Source organism: Impatiens glandulifera, chromosome 1, assembly GCF_907164915.1.
Source record: "Impatiens glandulifera chromosome 1, dImpGla2.1, whole genome shotgun sequence".
NCBI classification, from domain to species: domain Eukaryota; kingdom Viridiplantae; phylum Streptophyta; class Magnoliopsida; order Ericales; family Balsaminaceae; genus Impatiens; species Impatiens glandulifera.
The window spans coordinates 11,534,747-11,549,829 of record NC_061862.1 but is presented as its reverse complement, the minus strand read 5'-3'; the positions used below and the strand labels follow the sequence as shown (position 1 = coordinate 11,549,829).

At 34.8% G+C, this 15,083-nt stretch overlaps 1 protein-coding gene across 1 annotated transcript in view; it reads right to left on the bottom strand.

Moving 5' to 3' along the window:
- The window catches only part of LOC124940662, a 47,759-nt gene that overhangs the window by 28,145 nt on the left and 4,531 nt on the right, over window positions 1–15,083 (bottom strand). The window contains exons 7-27 of the mRNA XM_047481197.1: window positions 14,744–14,847; window positions 14,469–14,586; window positions 13,843–13,944; window positions 13,500–13,697; window positions 12,251–12,408; window positions 11,872–12,030; window positions 10,757–10,846; window positions 10,076–10,427; window positions 9,635–9,748; window positions 7,783–7,878; window positions 7,565–7,632; window positions 5,540–5,660; window positions 5,162–5,383; window positions 4,820–5,047; window positions 4,625–4,734; window positions 4,363–4,459; window positions 2,208–2,306; window positions 1,972–2,112; window positions 1,758–1,826; window positions 699–1,160; window positions 271–594 (exon numbers count right to left, since the gene is read on the bottom strand). Coding sequence (XP_047337153.1) covers window positions 271–594; window positions 699–1,160; window positions 1,758–1,826; window positions 1,972–2,112; window positions 2,208–2,306; window positions 4,363–4,459; window positions 4,625–4,734; window positions 4,820–5,047; window positions 5,162–5,383; window positions 5,540–5,660; window positions 7,565–7,632; window positions 7,783–7,878; window positions 9,635–9,748; window positions 10,076–10,427; window positions 10,757–10,846; window positions 11,872–12,030; window positions 12,251–12,408; window positions 13,500–13,697; window positions 13,843–13,944; window positions 14,469–14,586; window positions 14,744–14,847 — 3,432 coding nt within the window. The remainder of the gene's footprint in view (window positions 1–270; window positions 595–698; window positions 1,161–1,757; window positions 1,827–1,971; window positions 2,113–2,207; window positions 2,307–4,362; window positions 4,460–4,624; window positions 4,735–4,819; window positions 5,048–5,161; window positions 5,384–5,539; window positions 5,661–7,564; window positions 7,633–7,782; window positions 7,879–9,634; window positions 9,749–10,075; window positions 10,428–10,756; window positions 10,847–11,871; window positions 12,031–12,250; window positions 12,409–13,499; window positions 13,698–13,842; window positions 13,945–14,468; window positions 14,587–14,743; window positions 14,848–15,083) is intronic.

Genomic DNA, 15,083 nt, shown 5'->3' with positions numbered 1-15,083 from the left:
AATTAATACTTCATTTCCGTTCAGAAGAATCTTTTTTATAGTAATGCTTGTTTTCCGAACATACCCCTATGGAAATAGATAGAGATGTCTTAAACCTTGTTTAGCCATTAATTAAAACTTCAAAAGGGTCAAATAACAAGGATTCTTATTTGATGAAGTACCTGTATCCCCAGTGGGCCTTACCCACCTGTTTTTATTTTTAAATCAGTGTGATAAAGCCCAAAGAAAATAGCAGAAAGGGATGGAAAACATGTTCAAATAAATACTGACCTTGAGATCCAGAACAAAACTCTCCTGCACAAACATTGCAAGCTGAGAACCATCTTCCTTGTTCAGGAACATGATGACACTGTCCACGTCCATATTCAAATTGAACACAACACGGCCTTTTCCATATCCCAAGAGCCCCTTAACAAAAGTGTTCCCAGTTCCTTCCATCTTGTCTTTCTTTTCCAAGGGTTCCTCTTCTAAACTCACCATACTCACATCACTGGCCCCTTTATTTCCAGAGCTTATATCAAAGCCAAAGCCAATTAAAGCAACAAGAGTAGGTCTGTTGCAAAAGAATTCTAATTTTGACATCCGTATGTTCATCTGGAAGTATTAACAGAATAAGTTAGCACAATACAATATTATCCAAATTCATATTTTCCTCCTGCTAATTAGTTTAAATAATAATAATATTTTGAGGGAATTACCTTTGTGTCCATGCCATCATAATCTGGTGAATTAGGATTCCTAGTTGAAAATGTGACACAGATAAAATCAGAATCATCACTGCCTTGTGCTTCAAAGAAAGTGTCATCAGAAATACTTTTTCTTGTAATTGCATTCATATCATAAGCTAATCTTGCATCTTGATCAGTTTCAGTATTTTCAATATCAGCTGGCACACTAGAATAAACCATTTCAAAATATGAGCCTGAATCAGGCAAACTAACAAAATCCGACAATGCATCTGCAAAAGTATCATCCTCTTCTAAGACCACAGATGGAAAGTCCTTCTCCTGATCATCCAAATTGTGAGAATCACTCCTTAAGGCTGAACAAGCCAGATAATGTGGACCTGATGTTCGAGAGCCTTGAAGCTCATCTAAGATTTTAAAGGAATGAAGTTTCATTTTAACATTGAAATCACTTTTGCAGCAGATGACATGCACCTACAAGTATAAAACACAATTTTTAACATTAAATAGAAAATGCATACTTGAAATTATCTTAATAGCATCATAAACTCTATAAATGATGCATTTGTAAAAATCTCATCAGGAAAAGATATCAGATAGAAGACTGATACTGCATACTGATTTTCAGGGGAAAATGAAATCTTATAGTAAATTTAGTAAAAACAAATGTAGTAGTTCAAAGTAGTTTACTACTATGCAGATTGACCATCCCCATCCTAATAAAAACAGACATATATAATGAAAATTAAATGTTGAAAAGAAATCTGGATAAAGAATAATGTAGGGTTGATAAAGATGAACATCCTATGGGAAATCATATCTATTAGAATTAAGACTAGTATATAAAAATAATAACAGAAGAGTAGTGGAGAAACAAAGTTTTCATATTGCAAAATCTGGCATCACTGAGATCAGATTGAGCAGATATCACTGTTATACAAATAACCCATTAGCCATATGATTTCATATATCAATTCTCCTATCAACATGACTAGGTTGATAGTTTGGTGAATGATCTGATCATCCAGATTCAAATTACATTTGCTCGGTACCATGAACAGCATGACCAACCTTTCCTCCACTACCAAGGATCTCAAGAATTTTAGTTTCTTCAAGACTTTCTTGTGCCTCATCTCCAGTCTGCAAATTTTTTAATAATAAAAAGTTGACACTTCAGCATTAGTCAGGTCACAGAACAATTTGATTTAAATGACTTAGTAAAGCCATTGAGTATTTCTCAAGTCTTGGCATGTCGAGAAAAGCAAATTTTATACAAGAAACTAACCCTTCCATAGAATGATACTTTTGATTCCACTAATGCTCCATTAATAATAAGGTCGGCTATTTTCAGAGCATTAGCATGAGGATCATTATATTCAGCATTCACATCAGCCGAATCCCCCAATATATCTACTGACGAGGGAACCTGAAACCAGCACAAGGACAATAAACACAATAACAAAATCAAACAACAAAGAATATGCAATAAACAACATTAAGCAAAAGCAAAGTATATCATACAGAAGCTTGATATGTGGCTTGCATGAGTCCTCTCAACCAAGAAGCTTTCTCCTCCTGGTTTTGAAATTCTATGACCAGTGTACTAAATGACTCCAGGGCCTTGTTTGAGAGAAAAGAAATTGCAAATGTTAATTTCGGAAATAGTTGAATCATCTCCAAAAAAATATATAAATTAAAAGGAGCAGAGCAAGTTGCAAGTTGGTAGTAGCCCCTAGAGAACTAGAGAGTCAGTTAATTAAGTAGACGGCGCCTCCCTAGTACCCACTGCTTTGGATTTGAATAAACAGAAAAAAAAACAAAAAAACTTCTCAATCAGCCATGAGAAGGCTGGATCTTAGAGCCCCTCATTGTTCAGACTGGAAATTTGTGGAATTATTTAGAGACAAGTCCTGCAAATCATAATTGTCATAATAAAATCTATTAAATTACTGGAGAACATCCTTAATTTCCATCGAGACACTCCGCCCAGTGTCGCCAGCTTTTGGGCTACATGGATTGAATAAGATCTGGCAACAACATTGCGGAAGACTGAAAACCAATTCCTCTCATGGACAGTCTGGAAAGAGAGAAACAGAAGTCTTCGATGGAAAAATCTACGGATTTGATACTCAAAGGATTCATGATGCTCGTGTTCGCTTCAATCCGGAAAAGAGGGATATGCACGGATGTGAATTTTTCGATCTTATTGGCATTTAGCCTCTATGGTCTCCTGCTTTATAATTTTTTTGCCTCCCCTCCCTTTCTGTAAGGATTGAACCCTCCCCCCTCCCTTTTCTATAAGGATTGAACCCTCCCCCCTCCCTTTTCTATAAGGATTGAACGCAACTTTCGTTCTTCCTTTCTTTTTCTTTTTTAATGAGAAATTGATCTTTTTGAATAAACATTACTAAAGTATTAATGCTAATGAAATTTTGGTTTACACAAATGTCAAGTAACAACATATAATTTTGAATTAATGAGAGCATTAAACATTTAAACAAAAAATAAATCAAGCCCTTAAAAGAATATTCATCTTTAAGCAAAGGCTAGTTTTGCTCAAGCTTTCCAGTTGAGTTTAAATAGTTCAGCTCCAAGCTCGTGTCCATATGCTTTTTTTTTTTTGAAAATGTTAACTTTTATTAAAAAGAACGTAAAAAGTTGATTCACGAATATAACTACTTTCTTTTAATTAAATCTTGTTTAATCATAATATCACTAAATGCAACTCCAAACATAAAAGAAGCTTTCTAACTAACCCATAACAATATAATCATTGTTTAAATAGTTCTTATAAGCTGATTCACAAACCTTTTACTTAAAATGTTTAAAGAATGTAAAAAATAAAGAATAAAGCTCATATCACATGGAACTTGAGAAAGGGGCTCAAAACACCCACTGAACTTAAAGAAAACTCCTAATGGAAAAGTTAACACCGTGCGTATTATGTTAACTTGTCCATTTATGTATTATCATTTTTTTAATTTATTTCACTAGTCTCTCACTAATCACTACTCTCTCCGACTACACTCAGGTCTCCTCTGTTATCATCTAACTAAGATCTCCTCTCTCATCTCTCTCTCTCTCCCCTGTTTTTCTATCTTTCAATCCTTGCTACCCCCTTTCAATTTTAACTTTTCTTTTTGTTTCCCTTCAAGGCCTCAACTTCAAACAAATTATGTAGCACAATTAGAAAATCTAACATTATATAATAACTAAATATTTTTATCCCACTTAGTTTTCAGACAAACAAACAAATACTTCAACTTCTTAATACTAAATAGAACAATAATCATTCAACTTCACACTAATAATAGAGGTAGTCAATTGAGTTATCTTCATGTTCAGTGGGATTTGTGAGCCCCTTCCCAAGTTTGATGGGATATATAAAAATGAAGCAGATATGTCATTCTAATTCATCTTTAATATTCCACTTGGCATAAACTCATAAGCCAGGGAACAATATTTGATTGAGGATATCTTGTAAATATATGATTTGGTATGATCGTCTCAACTACCTCCCATTCCATAAATAGATAAGGAAGATTTATGTATATATGCAGATTACAAAAGCTTTGTATTTTGCACAAAAGAAAAAATAACTACATTACAATAGAATTTTAGATTGAGACAACTAGTTCAACAAACAACTTGATATAAAGTGATATATTTTGCACACCTTATGTGTATCCATGCCCCTGATGCATACAGCAATACAGGTCAGTGAACCACCAACACTTGATGGAGGAACTTCATATACTTGTTTGCCGGCCATACTGCACACCCACCAGAGTTTACAAGAAAGTTCAAGAGAATATATTCAATGTATTGACCAAGAAAATTAAGAATTATGACCTAAGTGGTATTCATCAGATTTTAACGCAAATCAAAATGAACTAAACTATATAATATGTGTGAGGAAAAGCAAAGGATAAACACACCTTGAACAGCGTTGATAACTCTGGGATGTTTCTGATTCCAACACATACAGATGCAAACCAGATAAGACAAGAAAGCATGACTGCCATGCAGCAACTGAAAAGCCAATCCCCTGAAATTGGAACACATCAAGAAAGCAAGATTAGATAAAGCTTTCCGAAATAGAGAACTAACACCTTATGTTATAAATAACATACTCTCCAAACAAGAATCCTGGCCTCAGTTGCAAGATCTGGTGGGTTCCAAAGAGCAAGTTCAGTTTCTTGATTATCACTGTCACGTAAACTATTGCTTTGCGATGTACCAGAGAATATATTTAACAATTCCATAAGTTGTCTATATCTGGCTGGTGAAAAATGAATTCCAAGACTAGGAACTTGAACAGATATGCGTGTAGAAGGGTAACTTGGATGAAGCATCTTAATCTTCATAACAGAAAAAAGAGACAACAAGACGTTCAGATATAACTACATCAGTCTGACAATTGAAATATAAAAAGTAATTTTGCTATGAATTCAATTAGAAAGTAAAAAAGACACCTGATCAACAATAACAGCGATTCCACACCTATCAATTAGAGAACAGAGACTCTCAGCAGTTTCCGATATAGGAGGCTCAGAAGAGTGACCAGAAAGAATCGGAGATACTAAAGCACAGCTTTGAGCATCAGAACCACATTCAGTAAAAAAAGCTGCTATATCCCTTCCAGAAATATAAAAACGAGAATATAGACTATGTGCATGTTCACCAGGCTGTCCCTCCTGCAAAAGTTAAGATTAATAAGGCACTAAACCTTTGAAAAAATTTAAAAACAAGAGTATTGACTATCTGCATGTTCCCAGGCTGACCTTCCTGTAAAAGTGAAGATTAATAAGAATGAACAAATTCAAGATATACAACTGATTAGTGTAGCATACCTTAGTATGTAACGTGAAATGGCCAAAATCCAAAAGAAAATGGCTGGCACATTTGGAAGAGCCAACTGATCTTATGGGAACTCTAACTTTTGGAGCATCAAGGTCAATGTCAAGTGCGAATCTGTGGATCAAACAATGCAAAACATAATAATTGCATCAATATAAAACTCAGTAGAGTAGAAGAACAACAAAATGTATAAGATATTTCATTCAATTTCATGTAATCTTGAACGTGCCTCATGTTCTTTCTTTTTAATGAAAAGTTGACCTTTAAAAAAATTCATCCAATTTCACATGGATCTGTACACATGTTATGCTTTTCTTCATATGTTCATATGTAACCAATTTCACATGGACCTGTACACATGTTATGCTTTTTTTCATATGTTCATATGTAACCAAGTAGGGACATAATTATAGCAAGAAAAAATCATATTAAAGAACAGTAACATAAAGCATACAGTGGTTAACTAAGAACAAGACATTAAAAATTACAATAGAATTCATACTATCAAGTTTTCTTATTATGTTGAACATGTACTCAGCATCCATCACAACATTGACATATATAATTATATGAATCTGGTGGTCAGCCTCTGTCCTTATTTGATATCCAGTGACGCTATTTTCTGGAACTATTCAAAGAAATTATTGGTAATCATTAAAAAAATGAATGCCCATATCCTAGCAAATCAACAGCTCCTAAACCACCATTACCAGGATGTCTCCTGTTCAAAAAGGTGCATCCAGATGTACAAACCTCATACTTTGAGAATCACCTCTTTTATGGATTTTTTTTAAGTTAAAGCTTGCATTTATAAGATTGTTGTGAAATGTGAACTGACGTATGAATGAGTTCATGTGACTTCTTTACATACAAGCAACAACCAAAGTCCACGAGAAATGGGAAAGAGAAAAGAGAAAAGAGGAAGAACTCAAACAACAAGTCGGTAAAATAATCTCTGAGGATGGAGATTATGAACGTAAAGCACAAAGGGAACACCCAGAAAATCCATTGGAAAATGAAATGGCAAATCAAAAAACCTCTGCAAACTCTAAGAAAAATAATAGTGTACAACTTTGTCAACAAAGTAAATGTACAACTTCGTTTCCCCAAACTGAAATGCACCACTCATTTGATCCCCACTTATTCCAGAAAGCACAGTGACTCCTCCAGATCATCACTATCGTTTATGGAAGAAATCAAATCATTTTCCTAAGTTACCTGGGAATCCTACGCACTTTTCGATCATAATTCATTGTGCATCCGAGCTTTTGAGGGTATTATCCACCTCATTTACTTCTCATTTTTTTTTGAAACTTTCACATTGTGATTCTTCTCATTTTATTGAATCTTCAGAAATCTTATCATGCACTAAGCTTCCATTAAAAGTGAATCCCATAATATCAAGAAAGTCATCCATGGCTCAAGATCTCCTTTGAAAATTGATGTCAATTATACAAATAATCAACAACATCCACTTAAAAATGAACCATCCTCCATTCTATCCGAAAGATGTAAATCATGACCCAGACTAACTTTGATGGGAGAAGGATGGGAACTTTTTGATCTTATTGGCATCTAACTTTACTTGCTCTGTTTTTTGTTTTTCGTTTTCTCCTCGTTACCCTCCCACACACATGTAATTTTGAATTCCCCTCACGTTCTAACTTTTTAATGAAAAGTTGACCTTCTTAAAAAACTATTAAACACTTGGAAATCAACTCTTTTTATGCATTCATTGGATACAATCACAATGTAGTTGTAACTATATGATATATTAGATCTGATCTGTTTTCAGGTTTATGGAGCCATTTTCATGTACCGGAGATGTCCACTTTCACGATAATATTACCATTTATGTATCAAAAGAAGTATTGGCATTCCATAATGCCCAGATCCATGTGCAACCATAGCATTTATAATTGTGATATAGTTAAGGAAAACAATATTGTCTATGGATATAGAAAAAGACAAGCAGATTCTAAACATTGTTTCAATGAAAAAAATGTTAGGAGATTTACCTGCTTTGCTCTTCTAATACCAATTGAAACTGCTCTTGTGCTCTACGAGTAACTTTCTCTATTTTATTCTGTACATGAATTATAGCAGGTGGTTAAAATTTGATTTGATGAAGGAAAAAAAAACTAGTGTGGATCTTCTCAATGTTTCTTCTCCAAATGACATTGACTGAATAAATATTCTCTTTGTAATAGAAAAGATATCGAGAAAATAAGTTTACTTGTAGAACAGCTGCAGTTTCCAGTGCAATAGTAGGGCTGATTGCATTACTCCTCTTCACAAACTCTAAAAAACGATCATAACTGTCCATCAAAACCTGCAGAAAAACTGATTAGATAGGTTACATCCTCTCTCTTTTTCTTTCTTATTTTGCTAAAAGAATACATCCTACTTATGGTAAAGAAGGTTTCACCTAAAATCGAATTTATGATGGTTTGTTTTAATACAAGAGGTCTTTTGGATTGAGAGAGAGAGTGAGTGAGCGGTTCCCCCTCTCCCCCATCCTTCCTACCGCTTCCCCCCACCAGCACAATGGCATGACGAGAGAGAAAGAGCTCCTACACCCACAACTCCCTTCAGCCATCCTCCCACAACCCTCCTTCAATCATCCCTACTAAACCCAAGCACCATTCACCTTCTTACCCCTCCCTCCTTGGTCGCCCACCAAGCTACCAAACCCCCATCTATCTCCCGCCATTCCCCAGCAACCCACAACCAACCCCGCCGTTGTGGTACAACCATCAACCCGCCACAATCACCCATTGCCATAACCCCACACGACCCTCCAAAACTAACCGAAATGCCAAACCCCAAACTGTCCACCCTCCCGCCAATCCCAATCCCACCTTGTTCACCCGCCCCACAAACCAACATATCAACCCTTTACATAATAAGTGGGATGCACTTCCATTGATTGCTAATAATCCCTCTCGAGCATCTCGAGATCCATTGTTCCCAAAAGTCCCTGATGTTTAATATTAGGAGGCATGGCCCATGGATTTCAGTGAAAGTTCTAAGAATAGGTATATGGTTATTTGTTAGACTTTCAGTGATGTTATTGGTAATGTCCTTATGACATGGTTATTATAAGAGGTATTATTGCAATGTGTTAATTATTAGAATGACCAGCTTTGGTTTGTCATCGGGAAGAAGTTTCCAGCAAATTGCTTTTCAAACAAGCAAATAGACTTGGAACATTGTAGAAATGTCATAGAGTTGAAAGAAATACATGTGGAAGCAAGAATTGAACAGGTCAAGTATGTTATGAGTAGTAATATACTATAAAATGATATAGTTTAATTTAATTGAGATAATATACACATGTTATGATAATGAGTTAGGAGGATATATGAAAATAATCAACCATATTATATGTTAATAGTTTGCACTATTTCTACGACATGTTTTCAAGAATACAAGGAACAGTAACATACATAATTATCACAAGCACAATTTATAAACTTTTAAAGATGGGCAAATAAGTGAACATTGAAAACTGGAAATAAAGAAGGAAAAAATTGTGCCACAAAGGACTACTGCCTTTATGCTATACAACCTATTTTATGAGCTAGAAAAGCCTTACTTAACAACCAATTATGCTGAGTATAAGCGTTATATAGCAGTCAATTTCCAAGTAGAAATGTACAACAATGCCTGCTAAATCATGATCCGAGTAATACTACTTGGTAAGCAAGATATAAAATAAGAAAATTTACTTTCTTGAGATTGTAGGCAAAGGGATACTGACGTTTTAATGTTAAATCAATAACAGTATATGCTTGAAGGAACAAATTAGGAAAACTACAGTTATCAACTAACCCTATCACTACCACAAGTAGGTGAGAAAATAAGGACGTGTAGAGTTTCTAGATGAAGACTCTAAGGAATTTCACTTAGACAAACTAACTACTTTCATGTATTGTATAAGGTTTTCTAAGTTTTCTTATTATACTTAATTCATTAAGCATTACAAGAATAATAAAAAAACAATAAAATGATAATTAGGGAAGAATTATAACACAATAATAAAATCCAATAACAAGAGATAGACTAAAATCATCATGGACATTTACCGTGACATGACACGGAGATATCATCGCCGAAAGCCTCCAGTCTACATTTTCACCAACAGGTGAACGTACAAAAGTAGCTGATAGAGCATTCACCTTCTGTTCACTGCTAACACTCTGCAGAACAAGGCCAATGAATGTGAATTACTTCAAAGTTCAAAATGTACTTGTAGAGGCTTGCAATTTGCACTATGGAGTTTTAAATAGATAATGGTTCATTCGTTCAAGTTTCAACTAGTTAATTCAATTTTATCACATTTTTGGTTTCAACATTTTAGGATTCCATGAAAAAATAACTTTCTGGGAGGGGATTGTATGTAGCCTCTTTAGTGGAACTTCTCTTGTACATGGAAGCAGCCATCACTGCGTTCGATGACATTTAGTTTGGACTTGTCTAGAAAACTATGTCAAGGTATAATTCAACAAAACAAGAAGAAGCCAAACCTGTGCAATTGAACCCTCTGGGGCAGACAAGCCATAAAAGCGTAACTTCATATCACAATGAGTACCACGAGGTTTAAACTTGGTGGTCACATGAAGTTCTTCAAACCTTCCACAAAGAACCTCGGTCTGATTAATGTTAATTATCCTAGCAGCAGCCTGACCAAGAGATACATCTACCAGGAAACGCGTTACATTTTGCATATCTTTTCCAGAAGGTAAAGATAACTCCTCATCTGGTTGGTAACTTAATAACTTATTAATGGCCTGCCATTGTTCATTGGTCAATCTATCTTGGATAGATGATGATGATTCATCCACTGGATTCACTACAGAAGCATCCGTGGGTGCATTCCTAAGAAGAAAATAAACCACAATAAGTTTATTTTTATGACAATAACAACATAAATGCTTCTTTCCTTTCCATTTCTATAAAATAAACTAAGTTTTTTTTACAATGAATAAGCTGATGACCTAATGACAAGTTCCTCTCTCTTTCCCTTCCATGGAAAGACTAAGTCTACACACATAAATGATATAAAGACAACAAAATAGAGTTTTTGCATTTACATAGGCCTCGGTAAAAACCAGGAGCAAAATAATGTCTAAGAGAAGCTTCATGATATAATAATAGAATGTCATTATGCTTAATAAATTAGAAAATTAGAGGATCTTGACACACACCTTCTAAATGAAAACCAACTTCTCTTAAGCATCTGTTGTTCAGCTGCTTCCTTTGACTTAACAGATTCTACTTTTGCATGGGCGAGGAACCTGAGAGATGCATAAACCATCAACTAATATCAAGTGACCAGAGAAAGCATATACATGATAGTCCTCCATCCAAGCATCAGAAAATGGGCATAAAGGACTGGAATATAAGAAAATGCAAGAATATTATACTGGCTTCATAAAGTCAAAATTCGTGACCAGCTTTTCTTAAATTATTTTCAAGGTGGTTCAAAGGCATATATAGTCTACTCGGAATCATAGTACATGGAACAGTCACACAGGTATTAGTCTTGTAGAGAATGTTTATTAACAATATTGGCAAGCCTACTACAAGACTTGATCTATATAACTTGTGACAAGTTATGAGTTGTGAGAGACTGAAGTCTTCAAGGTGGAAATTATTGATCCATTCTCCTCCCAGTGATAAAAAACAAAAGATTCCAGGTGTTACTTTCCCTCTTAAACACATAAGGCAAGAAAAACTACCTAATGAGTTGACCCTTACTCAAAATGTTTGAGCTCGAACTCGCCCGAATATGATGCAGTAAAAATAAAAAAGAATTATGCCATCAACTGCATAGAATTGTTCAGAACAACCTTTCCTGTGAGTGTTTTTCATCCTTCGCCAAAAATCATGAGGCAAAGTTACTGTACTGTCATTTTAAGGAAATGATACCTCATATAAATGTCCTATAAAACAAATCATAACTAACTTCTGAAATCTTGAGTAACTTGGTTATTTCTGAAACAATTTCTAGCATAACCTGTAAGGTCTTTAATTCATCATTTTCATGAGCCATGCCCACTGACATGAGTTTAAGCAAAAGTCCTCAAACAGGCTGCAAATGAGAAAGAAAAATAGTATAGAAGCACATGGATTCTTTTAATATTAAAACTTGTATTAATAAACAAGATATTATGAAGGTGTCTCAACTCTTTTTTCCTTATCCACTAAAACGTTTATTAGAAAGGTAACCAAGCATAGCTACGAATAATTTGTACAAAAGGTAGTTCACCATGTACATATTTTAATGATTGGTAATTGTTGCTATTTTGTGCATCCCTACCTCCACAAGAGAATAACTTTGAGATCAAGATCTTTCTCAATGGCCCTCATTTCCAAACTACCATGATTTGGTAACTGTTGCAATGAACTTGCATACAGCTTAATGTAACGCCGCCGAAGCTGACAAAGATACTTTATTCGGTCCCATGACATACGATAGCTGAAAAAGGTAGCACATGAAACTGTTTAGGTTGAGTGAGAAAGAAGTAAACATAAGCAATTGCAGTATAACTCTATTCAACAAGTGGAATCAATTTTTTATGGAACTATTTTTTTCAATGAAAGAGATTGACTTGGTACTCTAGCAAAAGCTGGAACTCCAAAATTTTGCACCATAAACAATTTTAGAAAAAACAACACAAGGACAGAAATTAACATACCAAACTTTCTTCAGCTGCAAGGTTGCTTGAGCAGCATACTTCCACCATAAATTTCTACCTTCTGCAACAGACACTATAGGTCTTAAATGAGATATCTCCACATATGTCTTATATCTTGAAACCACCTCCAAAAGTCTTATCCAATCGTGATATTGAGCCTGGAAGAAGCATGAAATGATATTATTCACGTAGCAATTCAGTTCAACTTTCAAAGTTCTACAAGAACAAGATAACTAGCAAATACAGTCAATCGTTTGCTAGCATTAGAACATATATAATATTTATCCTCATCAACATGTTGCTCAAAACTGGAAACTGCTCCGTTTTTTATATCCCTCAAATCTCCGTGCATCTGATACTCATGTTGTTTAAACATGAGCCATGTACACTCCCATTAAAGAAATTATACGTGGAAGAAGAACAAATATGAGGAATAATCTGTGTCTTTGGAAGAATAAGAAGAAACGGAGAGAAAGTATATAAAGTTATTGGAGGGTGTTGAGTTGCTAAAAGCAGAAGTTGAGCATAACCATTAGCAGAATTGGCTGGAGTGGGGATTGGATGAGGCTATTCTCCTTAATAGGAGATGATTTGCTGTTCTTTTTCAATGTTATTCCCTTTTACTTGGTGTTGTATAGTCCAGGGTTGGTTCGTGGTGCTTTTCAATCGATTGGTCTGCCTTTTGGATGGTGCGTATTCATTTGAGATCTTTGGCGATTGTTGTTTACGCTTGCAATGTGGGATAGTATCTCAGGGCGCTCATTTGCTGACATTTTGATTTTGATTAGTAGAGTGTATATGGCTGGCTTAATTCCTCTTTTGTTGTTGGCTGCATTGCTTTTGAAAGTGCCGCTAGGCTTCATTGTTTTATTTTAACACGAGCATATTGTGCCTTCCCAAAAATAGTATGAGGATATATGTAGATTATAAAGCTTTATATGTAGATTATAAAGCTTACAACTATGACAAGAGGAACGCAAGCCACAGACAAAAGCAGACACGAGATTGAATAAATAACCACAAAGGCTGGTTATCATATGAACCCTTCAAAGGACAAGGGTTAGTTTCCAATGCAACTTACAAAGTATCTCCAACTGATAATGCAACTGTGAATTATCATTTAAATTCACCAAAAAGAAGATAGTAAGTTCCGCTTACTTTGAGTCCTCGTAAAATGGGAAGAAAAAAGGTTCGCATACCAAAAAAATTCAAAAGCACAACCATTAGCAAGCTTGTGAATAATCCATACCTCTGTAATTGCCAAAGTTAAGTCACTGACAACTAGGGAAACCTTTTCAAATGGTATCTCCAGATTATTCCTTTCTTTGTTTCCCAAACGATGATATTTGAGGTCTCCATTGACTGGGGAAATGACATAACTTCGGTTGTGAGACCACTTTGACACATCATTTTGTTTTGTAGGTTCATTAACTCCGTCCTCAAAGATCTGGTATACATAAAGATGAGAGTACCATATGGTGATTACAATTGAAGTGTATCCAATATCCAAATCAAAATATATATTTAGACAAGTAAATGAATTTGGTAAGAAAATCTAACAAGAATTAGCTTAGTACAGAATATGCACACACCTCAATCCATTCCCTGGGATTTAAATCTTCCCACTTCTTATTCAGTACCCAAGGTATGGAGTTTGAGTCATGATAAGCTGCAAGTCTCTCAAGTTGCAGTGACTGCAAAAAGGTAAATACTTCTGAGATTTAGCATCAATTGTTTGAAGTTATGCTACTATTAGTAGAAGCAGATTTTATATAAACTAAAACAACATTGTGATTAATGGTTTGCTCCCATCTACTAACAGGACCCAACAATGAACAAGTTGATGGGCATATTAGGAAACTTGTATAGTTTCAAGCAGTAATCTGTCATAGAAAAAGATTTTTCTCAAAAAAAATCATAGAGAAAGGGATCAGTATAAAATATTTTCATCTCATAGGATATAAACGTGACAAGAAGATTTAACTCATGCCATATGGTATATCACTCTCTATCACCAGTTTTCATATGAGTAAAGACTCCTCCCAATTATTTAAAAAGACTACTAAGGTGAAAGTATCTTGGATATTGTCAGCAGAAAGTTAAAACATTTCTACCTTCAAAAAAAACTCTCATAAGAAAATCTCACATGGTTAACCTAGTAGGAAAAATTATAAAATAAAAGGACCCTCTCAAAGTGGATGTATTTATATTAACCGACCTTCCGTAGTCTATCCAGGGCCCCACTTGTATCAAAAGTCTCATTCCCCTGCTCGTCCATTGTAACAGCGGCAAGTTTTGCCAAGGTAATTCCACAAGCAAATGGATGACCTGGATTACTGCAAAATATTGAGCAGAAAACCAAAGAAAGGGTAACTAAGTATGTTCTCTTGTAGTTAGGGGGGAGAAAATCATAAATACAAGGGAACAGGTATGAACTGTAGATAGGTCTATACTTGCAGCAAGACATGCTTGTCTCTTAGAGATGGTACCAACCTGATTGAGTCTTCATATCTTACATGAACATTGCTAATAGATATCTTAAGATTCCCAATTATAGTAGCAATTAGTGAACCAAGCCAAGAATTGCCAGAAGAAGGCTACAAAGAAAAATAGAGTTGTATAAACGGGATTAGTGAAACAAACAATAGTTTTCTCTTAAGGAGTCAAATGAAAACTCCTGCATAATGGAATAATTATTTCTGGCAAACACCTAACCTTAACAAAGCATGTTAAAAGAATAATTAATCAGTCTTTGAATTGTAAGGAACAAAGGGATAACATCACAAAAAGGAAGCTAAATAGAAGTTCAAATTATCTATAAAAAAATACACAA